A 20349-nucleotide genomic window follows, 5' to 3' on the forward strand; every position below is an offset into this window, starting at 1 on the left:
TATCGCGATGATTCGACGCGCGCCTCCCATTGGCTGGTGGGTGTGCGCGCGGCGGCTTTGGGAAGCGCGGGCTCGGGCAGTGCCCCGTCCCTCAGGCCGGCGGGAGCCGAGGCTGCCCCGCCCGGACTGCTCGCTCGTTCCGGTAAGTTGGAACTCTCGGCCCCTCCGAGGGGCTGCGAGGTGCGGCCTGTCCTCTTTCAGATCTTCCCCCCGCTTCTGCCCCTCCCTCACCGCTTTAAACTCCCCTGTTTGAAAGCTGGCGCTCTACTTGGGTTAAGTAACTACGCGTTATCTTCTGAGCGGCGCATCTTTGGGGAGAGCTTGGAGGCAGGGCGTTCTTTTGTTTGCTTTGAAGGCTCCAATGGCAGAAAAGCCCTAAGAATCCCAGCAAAACCCACACCTGGTATTTTTAAAATATTCTTACTGTAGGTTTTGTTTTCGTTGTGTTTTGTAAAGAGAGACTGAGCTCCTCAGTCTTCCTTTCTAAGGGATTGAACGTAATCCATGTACAGTAAGGCAGCCTAATATCTTTTCAATATTTGTAGAGTGACATCAATGCGGGAGTTGAATGCACCATTAGTAGGTGTGGTAGCGATACCAGATTGGGAGGTGCTGCTGATTCTCTCGACAGACAAGAGCCTTACAGAGGGATCTGAAATAGATTGGAATTCTGGGTAACTATCACTGGCATAAAATTTACGAAGAGCAAATACAGATTTTGCCCCTGGGATGCAGTAAAGCTGGGCACATGTATGAGCTGGGAGAGGAGTGTGTGTAGAGCAGCCCTGCAGAAAAGGATCTGGGGGTGCTGGTGGGCAGCAGCTCAGGGTGAGTCAGCAGCGTGTGCCCGGGCAGCCAGGAGGGCAAACCCCATCCTGGGCTGCATCAGACACAGCAGCACCAGCTGTGATTGGGATCATCCTGCTGGATTCAGCCGTGGTGGGGCCTCACCCTGAGTCCTGTGTGCACTGCTGGGCCCCACAGGTTGAGAAGGGTGGAAAGGTCCTGGAATGGTCCAGAGGAGGAGAACAGAGCTGGTGGAAGGGCTGGAAGGCACATCCTGTGAGGAGCAGCCGAGGGCTCTGGGTTTGTCTGGTTTGGAGAGAGGGAGGCTCAGGGGTGTGATCTCGTTGCTCTGTACAGCTTCCTTAGGGGACACCTGGAGAGGGAGTGCTGGTTTTTTTCTGCCATCTAGCAAAACAGAATGAGAATGGTTCAAAGCTGTATCAGAAGAGGTTCAGACTTTAAAATAGGAATAATTTCTTTACCAAGTACAACAAAGCTGATGAAAGGCCTGAAGAGTAAGTGGTGTTAGATATGGTTGAGAACTGCAGAAAAGGAGGCTCAGGGGAGACATTCTTGCTCTCCACATCTACTTGAAAGAAATTGTTGCAAGGTAGGAGTCAGTCTCTGAGACTGATCTCAAGGTGTCCAAAGCAGGTTCAGGTTGGACATGAAGAATTTTTCACAGAAGGAGTGTCTAAGCAATGAACAGACTGCCCAGGGTGATGGTGGAGTCACCATCCCTGGAATAGTTCAAGAAGTGGTTGGACATGGCTCTTGGTGCGATGATCTAGTTGACATGGTGGTGTTCAATCAAAGCTTGGACTCAGTGATCCTGGAAGTCCTTTCCAGCCTGAATTATTCTAATTCTAAGAGCATGATCAAACACTGAAACAGGCTTCTTGTCGAGGTGGCTGGTGCCCTAAACCTTATTAGTGTTTAAAATGTATCTGGACAATATCTTTATTAACATGATTTTACTTTGGGTCAGCCCTGAGTTGGTCTGGTGGTTGGACTAGATGATCATTCAAAGTCCCTTCCAACTGAAATACTTCTCTTCCGTGTTCTGTTTGTGTGCAGCTACTTCCTAAACTAACAAGAAGTTAGTTTATTACCCACTGCTGCCCTTTGAAATGATAGCTGCCAAGACTTGATGCTATTGTGGCCATGTCCTGCACTGGGTCTCTAGATAACAATGTTACAAGCCAGCTTTCTGTGTAGGGTACAGAGCTTTCAGTCACAGACTGAAAGTCATTCCTCTGATATAAGCGTTGTTAGACCACAGCTTCATTCTATAGATCCTGTTACTTCTGTTCATAACAGTGCTGGTGAAGTGGGAGAACAACATCTCAGGTCAATTTCTAAAGTAAGCTGTATGTTGACAGAAAGAAAACCATAAAAAAAGAGGAAATACATTTTAAAACCTACTGCTGTTTTGGTTTGGGTTTTTTGTTCATCCACTTTCAACCTATAAGAAAAGGCTTTCAGTTATGTGTTTCTAATTAAATCAAAAGAAAAAAGCATAGTTCCTTGTGTAAGTCTCCATACTTTAATTTTGCACGTACCTTTTATGCTGATAATTACACGTACCTTTTATGCTGATTGAAATGTTAACTGTTGGAAATGCCTGTAAATTTTATTGTCTGCAGAAGTGTTTTCAGATTTTTTTTTAATATAATATGAGAGTGAAACTTGTAATAATTTCAGTTTTTTCCAAAGATTAAATATGTCTTTTTGAACTCCATTTTAGGGAATTCAGTCTCTTACGGTAAAAGAAAATGTCTACGTCTAGCATTGTAGCAAGAGTGGAAACCTGGCTATCATCCACATGGCACGTTAAAGTTCCTTTAACATGGCTGGAAGCATGTATTAATTGGATCCAGGAAGAAAATAGTGGTAGTAATTTAAGTCAAGCTCAGATTAACAAGCAGGTGTTTGAGCAATGGCTTCTTACTGATCTAAGAGACTTGGAATATCCCATTTTGCCTAACTGCATCTTTGATACTCCCAAGGGAGAGTTATCAGGCTGCTACTCCATACAGATTGATTCACTGGTGGATGTTAGCCAGCCAGCATATTCTCAGTTGCAGAAGCTAAGGGGGAAAAGCACTGTAAATGAGGAAGTTACAGCCAGTACTCAGGCATCTCAGAAGCCCTGGGAAGCAAAGCCTACTCGAATGCTGATGCTGCAACTAACGGATGGCATACATCAAATTCAGGGCATGGAGTATCAACCAGTGCCTGTTCTCTGCAGTAGTCTTCCTCCCGGAACAAAAATCTCTGTACATGGCAATATTGCATATCGTCTTGGAGTTCTTCTGCTTAAACCAGAAAATGTGAAATTGCTGGGGGGTGAAGTTGATGTTCTTCTTGAGGGCTATTGTCAGGAAAGAGTCCTTGCTAGATTAATTGGAGAAACTGAAAACCCTAATTCTATTGGACAAGCTGGACATGAACAGATTTTTTCAAGGCCTGCAGATGAATTAGAACAAACTCTTGGCCCTTCAGATGAAGAGCTTTTAGCCAGCCTTGATGAAAATAGTGAATTTACTTTAAACAACAGAACATCTTTAGAAAGTGGATACTGTAGTAAAAGCAACAATTTTAATACAGCCTCCAGTTCAGTGACTGCACACAAGGGAAATGTTTTGCTACAAAAATCTGAAAGTCCTTTCCCTCGCTCAGATGAACAAGTTTCTCCTCCCACACAGTATGCTGATGGCTTTTTAAATGACTTTCCTTTAGAAGATGACTTTCTTCTGGAAGAAGAGATGCAAAGAGAGATGGAAGAAGTGCCACCAGTGGACATGAACAGAAACATAGGTTTAATTACTGGCAGACTTCCACATGCATCTAGAAGCTCCTGCAATTCATCTTTAAATTGCACTGTTAAAGAAGACTATATGAATGAAACAAGTAAGTCGAGGGAAGTTATCAGCAAGGAAAAGAACATGAGAACAATATTTGATGAAGATGGAAATAGCATGAGCAACTTACTGCGGCAAGAGGTCTTACGTCAGACCTGCAGTTCATCAGATTTTTCTTTGGCAAATCCTCCTGAGGAAGGGCAGAATTATACAGACCTAGATGAGAGCAGTTGTAAACACCAACACACTTCTGACAGCAGGGAATTAAATGATGATCCTGTATTTTCATTAAAAATGGATCCAGAAGGAGATCAGCAGAAACATGATTCACAGGTCTTTCCTTGCGAGGCAGTAGAGGCATGCCTAGATTTAGATTCTCCACCTTTCACATATATTTGCCTTCTCCTTACAAAAAAACCAGAAACTGTTACAATTCTCAAAGTTAAATGTTTTATTGTCACTCTCACTGGAAACCTCACAAAAAGCAATGGGTCCTGGAGTATAAAGGCTAAAATTTCTGATGGCTCTGCTTATCTTGAAGTAGATTTTGCTGATGATATTCTAACAAGTTTGATTGGCTTTTCAGTGCCTGAAATGAATAAGCTGAAAAAGGATCCAGCTTTACGTATAAAACTTAAGGATGGTTTACAGAAATGTCAGAAACAGCTGATAGATCTCTGTTGTTTGATGACTATTGAGTTTAATCCGTTTCAGTCTAAAGCTACTGTATTAATTCTCCAGGATGCTGATGCTAGGCATCTAGAACAATTGAAGGAACGTTTGAATAAATAACATCTGGAAACTTGCAGACTATATATTAAGAAATGTTTTAAGTCAGATTTCCCATGAAGAACTCTTGAAAGTTAAAGTTAAGTGGTGTGTCTTTTATCAGGAATTGTAATGTAAAAGTGAGACAAGGAGATTACTTGTTGGAGCAAAACTGAGCAGTTTGTTTCTTGTGGTGACAATATTGGAATAAGATTTCAAATATTTGTGTCTTGATTTTTTCATTCTGCCTAATCCTGTGTGTTCTAGACTGGTAATACTGAGTAGCACAGTTTGTCAGGAAATGTATAAAAATGAACAAACCACCTTGTTATTTTACTTTTTCAGGTAGTTACCTGATTTTTAAAAGAAAGGTACGAGTTTCAGTTTTTTCTTGTAGAAAATCAGTTGAATAAATTTAAATAACAAATTATTGTTCAAATACAGTCCCTTCTGACTATGCCACTCTGAAGACTCAAATCTATATTCACTGTGCAAGAACCTAAAGTATAGAAAAATTAAAGATTGTCTTCTAAATATTGAGGTGTGAGAAAAAAAATAAAATCCTATACAGAAAGGAGATTAAAATGCCCTCTATATTTTTACAAATAATTTAAAAGAAAGCCAAGTGTTTTAAAGTGTTTATTAGCAGAAAATTATTATAACCTATGGGGATTCTTTTTTTTGTGCCATTAATATTAATCATTGCTAGTAGTTTTGAAACTAGAGGTGAACTCATTCATTAGCTCTTATGGTTACCTGACTAACTTTTTTACAGAGTAGTCAAATAACTTGTGTTGCACAAATATTGTATAGTATTTTTAATGTTTGCCTTAATTTTGATTGATTTTTTTTAAAAAAATTCTACTTCTAAAATAATAAAGTTTTCATTTAAATTTTGGTGGATGCTGCTTAGTCACTTTGAAAGAAAAACATATCTTTTGATGAGTGTATAGAGAATGAAAAATTATTTGATTAAGTTTTTTGTTCTTCTTTTTTTGTTCTTCCCATCCCTTCCCCTTCACTTGTTTTTTGAGTTTTGGTTTGGTTTTGATTTTTACTTTGTTTTGGGATTTTTGTTTGTTTGTTTTTTTCCTTTGGTTGATTGGTTTTGAGTTGGTTTGTTTTGTGAATTTAGAAGAATATTCTGGCAGGAGTATGGGAACCAGTCTGCCTAGGAGCAGTCTGCCCAGTGTTGGTAGTGTTTGCAAAAAATGTAAAATTGGTGGCTGGAAGAGGGTTTGTTTGTTTGTTTGTTTGTTTTTTAATTAACCTGCCAATATCTTTTTTCAAAGCCTTTTCTTTCTCTGAACAATGTCTGTTAGGCCATTGAGATTTGCTGTGACAGATTGTCAGTATAAATACTCAATGTCAGTATACATACTCAATCCCAAATTGAGAAAAGGAAAGGAAAACTAGAGGTAATTTCCCAAGTAAAGTAAAAATGGAGGAAGATGGAGTGTGGGACATCTTGAGGGTCTTTATACTTGTGGTGTGAGGAGGTTTAGGCTTTATTTTGTACAGTTTATAAACACAAACATCCCTGTGTACCTTTCTTTTCTTGCACTTTGCACTGTGAAGAGAACCTGAGGAAATTGTAACCCTGTGAGCCGCCTCTGGATTTATTTTCTGAGGCTTTTGGGAACAGTGCATTGCTTTTGCCTGTCTGGAGCCTATATTACTGGACCTTGAGTTACAGTTTCAGAAAAAATTGCTTGTTAGTAGGAAACTGACCAAGCCTCATTTCATGTAATCCTTGTAGAATTTAATAGAGCTGACTGTAAACCTTCAATGCCATTTTATGGAAATATTTCTCCTATAATGAGTTAGGAAACTTCCTTTGAAGTTTTTGGCCTTAGCATGTGAAAGTTTCTAAACTTCAAACGGCACAAATAATCCACAGATTTTATTCTGCCTGTGCAGGGTAAGAGTGATGTTATTCAAACTGCAAAATCAAATCAAGTGTTGTGTTTGGTTTAGATGATGAACCTACCTTCCCCTCCTTTTTTGCATTTGCACTATGGTTTAGCCATCTCTGCTACAATAATTGCATGTGTCTCCTGCTCTCTTCCCTGCCTTCCCACCTTCTAGGCAATGTTACTTGTCTGACATCTTCTGCCCCACCTCGCATTGTCCTTGTCTTCATTTTCAATATATGCTCTCTGGAAAGCCACTCGCATGCCTGTGGTTCAGTGTAAGCAAGAAGATCTCAAAAAGGCTGTTTACAGCATGACTGTTCTGCAGATACTTCAGTGCAATTTTCTGGTGTATAAAGTTTCCAGATCTGTGTTCAGGTTTTTAGAATTAATGAGAAATATTGCATAGTTTTTCCTGTAAGAAAAGGAATTAAATTAGTGATATTAAGAAAGCATGCTTAGTTAAGAGCTGATGTCAAACAGAAAATGTTTTGTGTGGCTATGTGTATCAGTCATTGATTCTTACCTTACTCACTTTGTTTGCTCTTAGTCATGTTGTTTGGTTTCAGTATGAAATAATGAAGAATATTTACTTCAAATATGTTTGCATTTTCCTCCTGGGTATTTTTGAAAATACCATTTAAAACAAGTTCTTATTTCAATAAAAACACCTTAAAAGCATTGCACAGAATCAACTTCTGCTCCCACCATTGTTTTTACTGATGTTATTCTTTTTAATGCAGTTCCAGCAATTAATAGAAATGGTCCTGAGAGAAGACATCTGGAACATAAAGATAATTATTCTGTGTACTGTGACTTGATGCAATGAATGGAGCTAAGGATATACTTTCTATCTCTCCAGCAACAAAAAGCTATCTATTATCCCGTGAAGAGTACTAAAAGAAAAGAAATCCTATCATGATTTAAATAGGACTCTATTTCCTGATACAAAACTCCAAACCCTTAGTCAATATTAAAAACAAAATTGGCAGATCCCAGGACAACCACAGAGCAAGTAATCAGAAGAGAATAGCATCTAGTTTTTTGTTCCAAAGGAAATACAGGAAATGTTCTTTCCTGCTCCTGAAGATGAGAATTTATTAGACCTCTTACCAAATAATTTAGTTTTACAGTAGATTACCATGAATTAGTGAAATTGGTTATGTCCCTAATTATGTTTTTTTTTTTTTAAATGTCCTTAGTCCACTTCGAAAGATTTTGAAGTGGAACTTTATTATGCTTACAGAATTGTTTAAAGGAGCTCAGCACTCTCAAAATAAGGGTCACAGGTGGAATGTAGCAAAGCTAATATAAAAGGTAATGGAAAAATCCACTACTTCTCTTCACTGCTTAAATTATGTGATTGGGTAAATGGATTTCTCTGCTTTATAGGTGTGTGCTTCTACATTAGTCTAGCAGCCATTAGAGAGAAGAGGTTGCTCTGCAAATTGTCTCCGTGAATCCTGTAGTTCATCTTTTTATTGTGTAAAACGTAAAAAATTGCTCCTAATCAATCCACTTCAATTTTCCATCTCGAAATCATTTATCATCCCTTTTTGGCGTAGAGCACTTCTGAGATGTTTTCCTGAAATTAAGTAAAAGGAAGTGGTATTTGTATCAGTGAGCAGGTTGAGGCTATGTGAGGTAAATCTTGCTGTGGTAACAACAAAGACTCTACATTTTTACCTAAAAGTTCTTAACAAAGTGATCAATGCTTTTAGAATAATTACTCCACATTTCAGATGTAATAGTCATTTCTTATTTAATAAATAAAAGATGCATCTCTTGGTTACAATAATAGACTCATAGAATAGAATCATAAAACTTCCAGAGTTGGAAGGGACCCAGAAGGTTCATCAAATTCAACTTCCATCACTGCACAGCACCATTCCCAAGAGTCACACCATGTGCTGAGAGCATTATCTGAGTTCTTGAACTTTGTCAGAATGCTGTGACTACTTCCTTGGGCAGCCTGTTCCAGTGCCCAACTACCACTGGAGTAAAAAATCTTTCCTAATATCCAGCCTAAACATCCCTTGACACAGCTTCAGACACAGCTTTCCCTCAGGTCCTCTTACTGATCACCAGAGGAGAGATCAGTGCCTGCCCCTGCTCTTCCCCTCATGAGGAAGTTGTAACTGCAATGAGGTCTGTCCTCAGTCTCCTCTGGGCTGAAGAGGAGACCGAGTGCCCTCAGCTGCTCCTTACACAGCTTCCCTCAAGGCCATTCAGCATCTTTGTTGCCCTCCTTTGGACACAGTCTAATACGTTTGGATCCTTCTTGTATGGTGGCACCCAAATCACTCCCTAGCACCTGAGCTGAGGCTGCCCCAGCTCAGAGCAGAGCAGGACAATCCCCTCCCTGGCCCAGCTGGTGATGCTGTGCCTGATGCTCCCCAGGACAGGGTTGGCCCTCCTGCCTGCCAGGGCACTGCTGGGTCATGTTCAACTTGTCACTGACCAGGACCCCCAGGTCCCTTTCCATGGCACTGCTTTCCAGTGTCTCGTTCCCTGGTCTGTCCATATTTCCAGGGCTCCCCCATCCCAGATGCAGAATCCAGCACTTCCCCCTGTTGAAATTCATATTGTTGCTGATTACCCAGACCCCTGATTTATCAAGGTCTCTCTGCAGGGTCTCCTCCCGTCAGGGGAGTCAACAGCTCCTCCCTGTTTTGTATCATCTGTGAACTTGCCCAGTATCCTTTCCAGTTCTGTGTCCAGGTCATTTATAAAGATGTTGAAGAGCAGAGGGCCGAGGATGGGGCCCTGTGGAACCCCTCCAGTGGCAGATTCCCAGTCTGATGTCACCCCATTCACTGAACCCTTTGTGCCTGACCCTTGAGAGTTAATTGCTCCCATCCCATGACATGTTTATCCAGCACTGGGCTGGATACTTTGTTCAGAAGGATCTGTGAGATTTACTGAAATCCAGAAACATCACAACAACTGGCTTCCCTTGGTCAACTCCTGTGCTCTTCAGAGAAGATTCTTAAAAGGTGACCAGCACTGACGGACCACAGCACCTTCAGAAACATTTTCCCCATAGTACCTTTCTCACTATTACTCTGAGCACCCTGACATCTACTCTGCCCCTGTCCAGGGTTGAAGTTTTGCTGGCACTGTTCCGATGGACAACAGAGATTTTAAACCTGATGACTTTATGGTCCCTGTGACCAAGACAGCCCCAGTCAGTGCTTCTCTCATGAGACCTTCTCTGTTAACAAGCAACACATCAAGGAGCATTGATCAGCTCCTTTAGTATGTGTACCATGAAGTTATCATTGTAGCAGGACTTCTGCCCCTACCACAGGAGAATTTATCTTTTGTTTGTTAGCTGGTGCAACAACTCAGGGCATCTTTCATAAAAGCCTCAGATGAGCCTTGGTGAAGTAACTCAGTCTTGGTGAGTTATTTCAGTGCCACGTGATTGATGGTTTCAGCTGACCGTAAACATCTTGCTCTGGAAGCAGATGTAGAAAGATAAGCTGGAATGTCTGACTGACAGACACCTCACTTCATAAACTATAAAAGCTACACCATACTTTCACAAAGCAAAAGTTTGTACATTCCCTAAAATGTGTGGAGTTTTCTCCTTAAAATCAGGATGCCTACTTCATGATTATTCTCCTGGGGGCTGAGAGAAAGGACTATCATCACTCTTGTACACTGTTATCAGTGATAAGTGACATTGGCTTCTAATCTATCCTATTTCGTTGCCAGCTATAACATAGATACCTTTATGTCATGCACTTTTTTATATAATCTACTAGTAGTTCTTTTTGGTTTATTCTGTCTAGTAAGTAACTCTGTTTTTGTCTGTTAATCTCCTTTCTATTCAGTAAATAAGTCATTTCGTAGTAGACCTGATTGGCCATCCTTAAGAACTTCCAAACCAGGGTGATTTAGGTGCAGGGATTTAGAGCTGCTGCCAAAAATCTGATCCTAAGGCAGGGGTTGTCTAAAGCTCAACCCATAACAATCATTCAAGTGTTTAGGAATCTTCTGGATCTGTTTGTGGCATCTGTGTGTTTCCCCAGTTAACATCTGGCAAGCTGAAGTCCTGTGTCAGGACAAGGACAATTTATTTACAGGTGTCTTTTAGTTCTCAGAAGAATAATTCATTGGCATTATCATCCTGGCTAGGAGTCTCTAGTAAATTCTCACACTGACATCTCCATTATTTGTTTGTCCCCCAATCCTTTCCCAAAGGCTCTCAGCTTTGCTAGTGACAGCTGCAAGCTCCATACATTCCACCCCTCCATTATATACAATGTCACCCACCTACATCACCTGCCTATTCCTCCTAAAGATCCCGTAACTGTCCAACTTGGCACAACACTCACAGGATTCATCCCACTAGGATTCACTTATGCCACTAATGTCTCTGGGCCTAGACCAACTCTTTGAGCTCCTTTTGCTCACATTTTATGCTGCATATGTTTGTATAGAAATATTTCAAGCATGGTTCACTGCAGTTAACACCTGCTGGGCCAGACTGAAGGAAGCCTCTAGCACTCAGTTCCTCAAGTTTTGGCATGTCATGCCATTCCTTACTACTGTCAAGCCTGGTTTTGCTCCTTCAAAACTTGTTTAAAATTCTACCAATGACTGCTGCTAGCTCCTGTGCTAGAACCCTTTTCCTTCTCTAAGAAAGGTACATCTCATCAGATGTTGGTAGATCAGGTGTTAAATACATCATTCCACAGTCAAAAAGCTCAAAACCTTTCCAGTTACATCAGACTTGTATCCATGTGTTCGACTGATCCATCTGCCTGTCCCTTTTGTTATTCTTTCTAACTACTGGAATGACCAAGAAAAACACTACCTGTGCTCCTGATCCTTAAACCAATCATCCAAGGTGATGATTCAATACTGAAATGTCTTATTTTTAAGAAAATAAACTAAATTATTTTGAACTTTCCTACTTACAGACAGCAAGTCACTTACTAAATAAGGGATTTTTTTGGCTTATGTTCCTCTGAGACTTGCAAACATTGCTTTTGTGAACAACAGTATTCTCTATTGGCTTACTTAGAGTCATTATCTCCTAGAATATGAAATTCATTATGTTCAGGTTAAAGAACAATTAGGAGATATGATGGTAGGAAATTATTAAATCTCTGTATTTTCTGTAGTATGCAGGTATAGTGTTCATGGCTAGAATATTGCAAGGCTTAATTAATTGCTCTTGAGAAATCCTGGCAGAAGATGTTCTAAAAAGTACCATTGTCTGTTGTCTGAATAAATATTTTGAGTCTAATTTTGTAATCTTCTGGGAAACAATGATATTTTTAGAGCTGGTAAAAAGCTAGAATTCCATTTCACTGTAACAGTCAAACTTCTCAAGTTTGTTTCTCTTCTGTTCTGGAGTAGAACCAAGACTTTTAAAGAATTTTCACAAGAAAAATTGCATTGTAATAGCATTTTCTGAATAAATTATTCAGATTTTCAATTTCATCTTCTCTCAGTGGCAAAAACTGCCTGACTTAAGATGTTCAAAATCTTTCCAACAAAAAACTCCACAGAGCTAACAATGTCTTATATATACTTCAGCCTGGACTATTAGCGTTTTTCCCCAAAAACATGTTTTTTGAAAATGCTGCAACCAGATTTACTGATTTAAATATTTTCTGATGAATTAGACCCTACTTGTGATGTACTTGTACACAGAAACCATGATCTAAGGTTATTAAAATTTGGCTTCCATATCCATTCTTAATTTTTTTGACACTACAAATAAATCATATTCAGAATGTCATAATGTTCCTATTGGTATGTAATAATGGTAATTGAAAGTTCATTAAGATAGCTAGAAGCCTTCTGTAATTGTTTAAGTTAATCAGTGCAGTCATTCTGTACAGTGTGTGTCAAACTTTAATACCCACAGCACATTATGGCACCTGGCACCAGTGAACTGAGCAGTGAGCAGGTTCGATTCTGACTCATAGATGAATATATGCATCCAAAATTCACATTTCAGTGTATTCTGACTTGTGGATGGCTATGTGCAAACCAAAATTCACATGGTTTACTTGGCCAACAGCAATTATGCAGTTATTTGACCCAATCAAAGTTTGTGCTGGAAATTTGCTGGATCAAATTTCTAGTTAGAATGCTACTTGATGGTGAGTTAATCTTTTTTAGATGAAGGTGTCCCAGAACAACAACAGGAATTTCTATATGCTTCCAAAATTACCTTCACATCCAGTGAAAGTTGTCTTGGAAAAATAGAAAATAAATTCTTATCCGTGGAGACCTAATATCTAATACTGATAAAGATATAATTATTAGTGCTCAACAGCATTCTCAAGACTATTGCTGTGGCCAGTGAATGTGTCTGTCTGGTTCTTCAGAACACTGGGAGGAGGGGTGCAGGCTGTGCTACAGAAATCTCCTCATGGTGCTTGCACATCATATCACACAGCCTCTGAATTTGGGTTTCAAAGAGCAGATGACAAATAGCATTTGTTGTCCTTCAACGAGTGTACAGGCAGTTTCAGATAGGATACTATACTGCTTGTAAGTGTGGGGAGAGATTTTTCAGAAATATTTGGAAAAATATGGTGAGTCTGAGTGTCGATAAAAGGTTAGTTGGAACAGAAACAGAACTTAGAATGCAAACAATAAAGCGATAATTTCATTACTGGCACTAAGGTGGAAGATTAGTTCATATTGTCTTGGACCTGCTTATTATAAGCTTTCTCAAGAAAAGCAAATAGGTAGGTATAAGAAATTAGACCTTGGTTCCAGAATTACAGGCATTTTGAAGGATATTACTAGATCTTTTGAAACCTCCTGTTAGAGATGTAGACTTAGCTTAGCTGTCACCATGCTTATCATCATGAAAGTGTGCTTATCATCTTGGAAGTCTCTATGCATGAAAAAGTGAAAGCATATAGGTGTAGAGATTTTTATATGAATACAGATATGTACATTTTTTTCATTTTTTTCCAGAAAACTAGGAGAGGCCTGGAACTGAGTTACTTACCTGTTTGTTGATATATGACTCTGAGAAGTGTGACATATTTTGTTTCTTAAAGACTGCAGCCACAACCCCAAGTTAATATCACCTTGTAAACAAAATCAACAGCTTTTTTCCATGCACTTCAATATGCTGTCCCTGAAACCAAGCTACAGCCCATGTAGCTTCCACTCAGAAGTGACTGCAAATGTGATTCTGTGTCTATTTATCAGCTTCCCGAATACCAAAATTAACTAGGGCTTGGCTGGAGATTTCAGCTTGCAGGTGCTGATTTTTGAACTGCTGCCATACACTTCTATACAATTCTAGTCTTCTTCACTGGTCTCACAGGCAGAAGTATAGCAATCCTTGTCAGATTTACATCTTCCCAGGGATTCCTGAAAAAGTAAGAATCAAAAAGGACTGTATTTTCTCTCTCTTATGCATAAGAGCAGAGGAGGAGCACATTGGTAAATTCTGCCTTCAGAAAATTATTACTCCAAATAATTAAGTCGACAGACTTTTTTGAGAAAAGGTCTGGAATTTTCTGTGAGCTACTCTTGTACCCTAAAGAGGATTAATAATTCAGCTTATGGTCAGGCAGCAGAAGTCTCTGGCAGACCTGTGACAAAGAACTCAGATTCTGATTATGGAAAATAGGAATGGAAATCTAAGGTGGCCAGAAAGAATGTGGTCATGTGATTTTTCTGTGAAAAAACAAAAACAAAAACAACAACAACAACAACAACAACAACAACAACAACAACAAAAAAAAAAAAAAAAAAAAAAAAAACCCACACACACAAAAAATACCTTAATATGGCATGAGGATAGTTCTCTATGGTGTGATTCTCAACATGGGGCTAGATACGTAGGTATTGGGGTGCAGAACAATAAGACTGTTGTGTTTTAGGAATGGTATTCCTCAATTTAGTAGTTGTGCTAAAACCACACCACCACTCACTTCCCCTCCCTACACCACAATGGAATGCACAAAGGACAGAGGTCATGGGTTGAGATAAGAACAATTTACTGGAAAGAGCAATGAGACAAGAAAATGAGCAGCAACAGCAACAACATTAATAGAAAAAGTGTACAGAGAGGTTGATTTACATATAAAATGCTCACAAAGTCTTAGACAATGAAATATCTGCTGATGAAACACCTGCTTCCCTCCGTCTGCCATATTTGTTCAACTGGTAACCACTGGAAACCATAAGCCACAGGGTCCCCTAGCCCCACTCCCAGCAATGAGGTGAGGTGGTACAAAAAACCTTCCAGACATGCTGACAGGGCTCCACTCCCTCATGGCTCTTGCAAAAATTAACTTTGTTGTGGTTGGAACCAGGGCTATATCCACCCTTTTTTCCATACCATTTACATCATGCCCAGATCCTACACCCTCCGACTATATGCACACACATTTGTATAAATATACACCAAGTCAGAAAGAATTCACCCTTGTGTTGCCAGTCTAGATCCTCCTGAGGTGTTTAATCTTGGCAGCTCAATCCACCCGTCCCTGGTTGCAATATTCTTCAGCAGCCCAACTCTTGGGCACATGTGCATCTCACCATGTACTTTACAGCTAACTTCTCTACCCAACTATATTGTAATCCCTCTCTATCATGTGATACAGAACAAGAATGATTTAATGATTTTATTTGTATTAAAACATATTCTTTAGATGTCTTTCTTTTTTCCTTCCTCAGTCGTGTCTAATAAGAATTTCTTTTTATTTCCTGCTCTGTCCATTCCTTTTTGAAAAGCATTCTGCGTTATTCGGACATATATATGGGTCTGAAGCCTTGAGAGGCTACTTGGAACAGAAGCTAGATAGTCTTAAAGGAATAGAGTAGGTATTTATTAAAAAGGCCTTCAAAGAATACACCTTGGGCAGTACAAGAGCCCAGTGAGGCTACACCCAAGATGGACACGGGGTATCACACTTTTTTAAGTTCTGGTCCATTTACATATTGGGGTCAATTGTCCAGTTACAGCTTCAGGTTGTGAAGTCCCATCCTCCCAGTTTGGTCTCCTCAATTTGCTGTTGTTTGTACTTCTTAGGCCTGAAGCTGCAACAGTGTCCTTGGTTTTGAGCTGGGAAAGGATTGTTTTGTCTTACTAAACTGTGAAGAGAACTTGGTAAGAGTTTGTATGAAGTTCAGAGTTATATACCAATAAAATACAGAATCTGGAAAATATGAAAGCTAAAAACTTAAGGCATCAAGTCAAAAGTTCAGTGTTTTTGATAAATATACTACTTGGTATGTAAAGGTCACATTGCTTTTAGTAAACTATCCAGAAGCTCATTCAATGCTGACTAAAACACACCCCTGCACATATTAAAGAATAATAATCCACAAATTTGTGCATAATCTTCCTTTATTCCATGGATACTAGTCTAACTAATCTTTACTAATTATTATTTCTATCTGTGCCACTTGTTTTATTTGCAGTCTTAGATGTGAATTTATGGAGGTTCTTATGGCTGTTCTTAACAAATAATCTATTCCTCCTTATTTTGTTCAACATTTCATTTTTCTTTCAGTTGCTGGTGATCTGCAAACACGACATGTCCATATGTTTCTTTCAAATCTCTAGTCTGCACATTAAAATGGAGATGTGTTAAATTTGGAGGCCAAAGACATAGAACAACTGAACAGCCAACAGAGGTTAAATAAACATTATCAGGCTTTCATAACTGCAATTTACAGAAGAGGCTATTTAGTTGGTTTTTTCTAACTATATTTGAAAATCAGCGTGATTCAGGTCTACTGGATAACATCAGCTAGACAAAACAAAATTATTTTTATCTGGCTATACTCTCCTGCACTGTTATACCTCTTGACCTTGTTATTCTGTAAACTTGAAATAAACTGACCTTTCACAATTCTTGTTAGTTTTGTTTCAAGTCCATGAAGAAATCTCATATAAATGATACTTTAAAATAGGTATATTTACTTTAAAGATAACATTTGAATCTGTAGCTCTTAATATTAGTTAAATTATTTTTGTTTCATACTTGCCTCCTTTAAACAGGTATAAGTGGCATGCTCACTGTTGCCTGCTGGAAATCAACATTAATACAGATGGTAATTAAATAGGCATCTCATCTTCCCCATGCCAGATGTTCACTAATTGTAAAACTGAATAATGGATAATAACACTCCTAATATATTTATCAATCCATGTATCTTTTTTACAGTGCAAAAGAGGTAATCCGAGACTTTTGTAGGTTTTTTCAGCTCTTACTATGCACAAAAAAGGAGCTGCCTGAAAGGGCTGCCATGGGAAAGAGAGGCCACATTACCTGGAAACAACAACAGTGTGATACCACATGAAATAGAAATTCACTTTGACCATGGCTGGGATACAGTTGCTATCATGACTATCACTCAGAATTAAAGTTATACTTACAAAAGGATATGATGTGAGATTGATTTAACAGTGACCAAGCTAGCTCGTTTCCCATGAACTCCAAACATTTGAAAGAAGATAATTATCTTCAGAATAAGTATCTTCAGAACATATACACCATTGTATTGCTCACTAGGGCTTCAAGGTTAAAATCAAAGTTAAAACACATTTTTAATCCCTTCAGTAACTTCGTGGAGGAAACTAAAATAATTCCTGTGAAAAATGGAATCCTAATTCAGAAATAACTACAGTGCAGTGTTACAATAATCAAATAGGGGAGACAGTTTAGTGTGAAAGCAGTTATCAGACAGGAAAGCAGTTAGGCAAGCAGCTTTCCCTGGAAAACTAGCTGTCCATCACTGTTTGAACACTTTGTGCTGCTTCTCATCCCTGATTTTCCACTTAAAGCAATAAAAATGTCCCTGTTTTTCAGTGGTAAAAACCAGCTATTCAGCATATCTCAGAGTAAGCATTGTGCATATTTTTAAAGATTCCTAATCAGAAGCAGTAGACTTCTAAAATTTCTGGTAGAAGGCTAAGAGAGACAAGAAAATGAAACATATTTCAGTGGAACTATTACATCAAGTGTTATTATATTACACCTGGCATCTGTTTGTCTCTTTTCTTTCTCTTTTCCAGTCTCCTTGCCAAGTGACTGCTAATAAATAGATTTAACCTGTGCCATCTGTTGTTTTACTGTAGACCCATATGCTGCAGCCTCCTGTTTACTATAGTGTTACATTTAATCAATTTTTTTGCCAACAACATTTTAAATATACACATATCCAGGTTAACCAGACAACCACTGATAAGAAGCAAAGAGAACCTCCTCAAGCGTGTGTTATATTACATTCTCTTTCATTAACAAGACCCACTTAGTCCTGGAGTGCACTTGGGATGCATCTTAGTTGTGTTTGTTTAAAGGTTGCTATTTATTAATGCACCATACTAGAAAGGGCAGGGGAATCCCTGTATGGTATATATTATAGCTGATTAAGTAACTGAAGAATTGATCATTATGTGTTGACTCTTTGGTTCTTTCCCATGACTGGACTTCTTCCTTGCTTTGTAATATTTTCCTTTGAAAGGGGCAAAGTACTGCTGTCACTTCAGTTCCTGATAAAATAATTCTCACTTTCACAAGAATAGGAACTGGCAGCACTGCAATTTCTTTGGCTAAGCAGAACAGTAGGTTGTAACTCTATCACCTGTTTGTCTTCATCATAGGAGCAGGAACCCAGCCAATACAAGTCTATCAAAGGTGATGTGCAAGCACTGAAAATGGATCTATCTTCTTGTCATATACAAAGATATTAAACACAAATCAGTAAATACTCAAAAATTATAATTTTTGCTTTTCCAAGGATTTTTAGACTATACCTACCTGTGTCATGAAACACAGCTGTGTTCCTGTCTGGTAAAAAGATGAAACACTTCAGATGGACCATTTGGGGAAGGCATTGCCATTGTAACATGAAAAACTTTTAATCATTTCAGTGTAGTCAATTACTTAAAATCTAGATGTCTCTGGAAGAGTGGTCAAATAGTTGGGGTTTTTTTCCCTTCTGTAAAAGACTAAGTAAAGGTGGCTTGTGTTTAAGAAGTTCTAAATACGTGGAGGTATTGTACGAGTGAAATGAAAGGGAGCTGCAAGTACTAAGTGCTATTAAAGAGTGAAAATCAAGAGATGAAATTGCAGACACTTTTTTCCTCACCTTTTTAATGAAAGTCCTTTGAAGAAATGATGCTTTTTAATTGTTGCTCATTTCAGGCTCAAAACTGATCATAAAGAGATTTGGCAAAGGATCTTTAACGCAGGTGGCCAGAATGACTAATGCCCTTATGGAATGGAATGCAATTCTGTGGTATTTCTGAGCTCATGGAAGAAGAGAGATTAGCAAATCCTAATGCTATTTAATTGTAAATAATTGGCTTCTTTATGTAAAATATAGGCCTCTTTTAAAGATTTTGTTGTTCTTCCAATATTCTTCAAAATGATACTTCCAAAGATAATAATATCAATTCAACATGTGAGTTGTACTTATAGCACCAAAAAAAAAGCTAAATTGATACTTAATGATACCTCAAAAATATTGTTACATCATTAAATATTGGTTTAAATTGAAAATTCCACATATTATCTTTCCCTGTTTACAATTTTTTCAACATCATGATGTCCTAGTATTGAAATTCAACTAGGAGTGACATAAAAACTTCACCTAACTCTCCATTTCTTGTTCTTTTATTTGATACTACACCATGAATCACAGAATTGGCAAAGTTGGAAAAGACCTCTAAGACCATTAAGCCCAGCTGTCAACTTAGCAGCACCACCATGTTCACTGTTAAATTGTGTCCTCAAATGCAATATCCACACATTTTTTAAACACTTGCAGGTATGGTAACTCAACACTTCCTTGAGCAGCATGTTCCAATGCTTGACAACATTTCCCTAATGTTCAATCTAAACCTCTATTGGTGCAACTTGAGGTAATTTTCTCTTGTTCTATCCCTGTTATCTGGGAGAAGAAAGCAACCCCAACCTGGCTACCATCCTTTCAGGCAGTTGTAGAGAATTGAAACATTTAATTTAAGTTGTTTCAAGATCACAGAATATTCTGAGTTGGAGTGATAAGGTCTCCTCTGAACCTCTTTCCTCCTAAAACACAGGCTAAAACACCCCCAGCTCTCTCAGCTGTTCTTTCTCACAGGACTTGTACTCCAGACCCTTCACCAGTTCTGTTGCCCTTCTGTGGACCCACTCCAGCTCTTTAAGGACCTTCCTGAAGTGTTTGGCCCAGAGCTGGACACAGCGCTCTAGGTACAGCCTCACCAGTGGGAGTACATGGAATAATTCCTTCTCTGGTCCTGCTGGTCACACTATTGCTGATACAGGCCAGGATGCCACTGGCTTCTTGGCCACTGGGGCACACACTGGATCATGTTCATCCACTGCTGATCAGCAACCCCTGGTCCTTTTCCACTGGGCACTGCCCAGCCACTCTGCCCCAAGCCTGTAGCAGTGCCTGGGGCTGTTGTGGCCCAAGGACAGGACCCCACATTTCACCTTGTTGAACCTCAAACAATTGACCTCAGCCCATTGATCCAGCCTGTCCAAGTCCCTCTGCAGAGCCTTCTGCCCTCCAGCAGATCAACACTCCCATACAGCTTGGTGTCACTTGTAAACTTGTTGAGGGCACACTCAATCCTCTCACCTATGTTGTTGATGAAGATACTAAACAGGGAAAGCCCAAGACTGAGCCTTGGGGAAAACCAGGACTCAGGAAGGAAACTTTTTATTTATTTAGTGCTTGATTAATGTATTTTACTAGTAAATGGTGACTTTACAAGGTTCAGAATACTGCACAAACATAAAAGGTGAAATCTTCCAATCTTTAAATTTTTAAAAATGTGTTAAAATGTTAAGCTAAGAACAATCAATGTATCATGTAAAAATGCATCATGTAAAAAAACACAACCAACCAACCAACCAACCAAACAAGCCCACAACCTGAAATGCAGACTTTTTTTGCTGTTTTAATAGTGATATGTATAATAATTTTGCTGGTGTTCAAATGCCATAACCATTTTCTCTTTTTTCCTTTTTTTTAAATTAAAAACCTCTAATGCCTATAAT

General features: G+C 39.0%; 1 protein-coding gene across 1 annotated transcript; it reads left to right on the forward strand.

The window, feature by feature from the left end:
* Positions 1-32: 32 nt before the first annotated feature.
* Positions 33-5311, forward strand: RMI1 (RecQ mediated genome instability 1). The gene is made up of 2 exons (XM_066340040.1): positions 33-142; positions 2534-5311. The coding sequence occupies exon 2, from the start codon at positions 2562-2564 to the stop codon at positions 4440-4442; it is 1881 nt and encodes a 626-aa protein (XP_066196137.1). The 5' UTR covers positions 33-142; positions 2534-2561; the 3' UTR covers positions 4443-5311.
* The last annotated feature ends 15038 nt before the right edge of the window (positions 5312-20349 follow it).

The sequence above is a fragment of the Sylvia atricapilla genome, chromosome Z, assembly GCF_009819655.1.
Source record: "Sylvia atricapilla isolate bSylAtr1 chromosome Z, bSylAtr1.pri, whole genome shotgun sequence".
Taxonomy (NCBI): Eukaryota; Metazoa; Chordata; class Aves; order Passeriformes; family Sylviidae; genus Sylvia; species Sylvia atricapilla.

What these genes read in the sequence shown, in the direction of transcription:
- RMI1 (XM_066340040.1), top strand. Translation starts at nt 2,562, where the DNA reads ATGTCTACGTCTAGCATTGTAGCAAGAGTGGAAACCTGGCTATCATCC.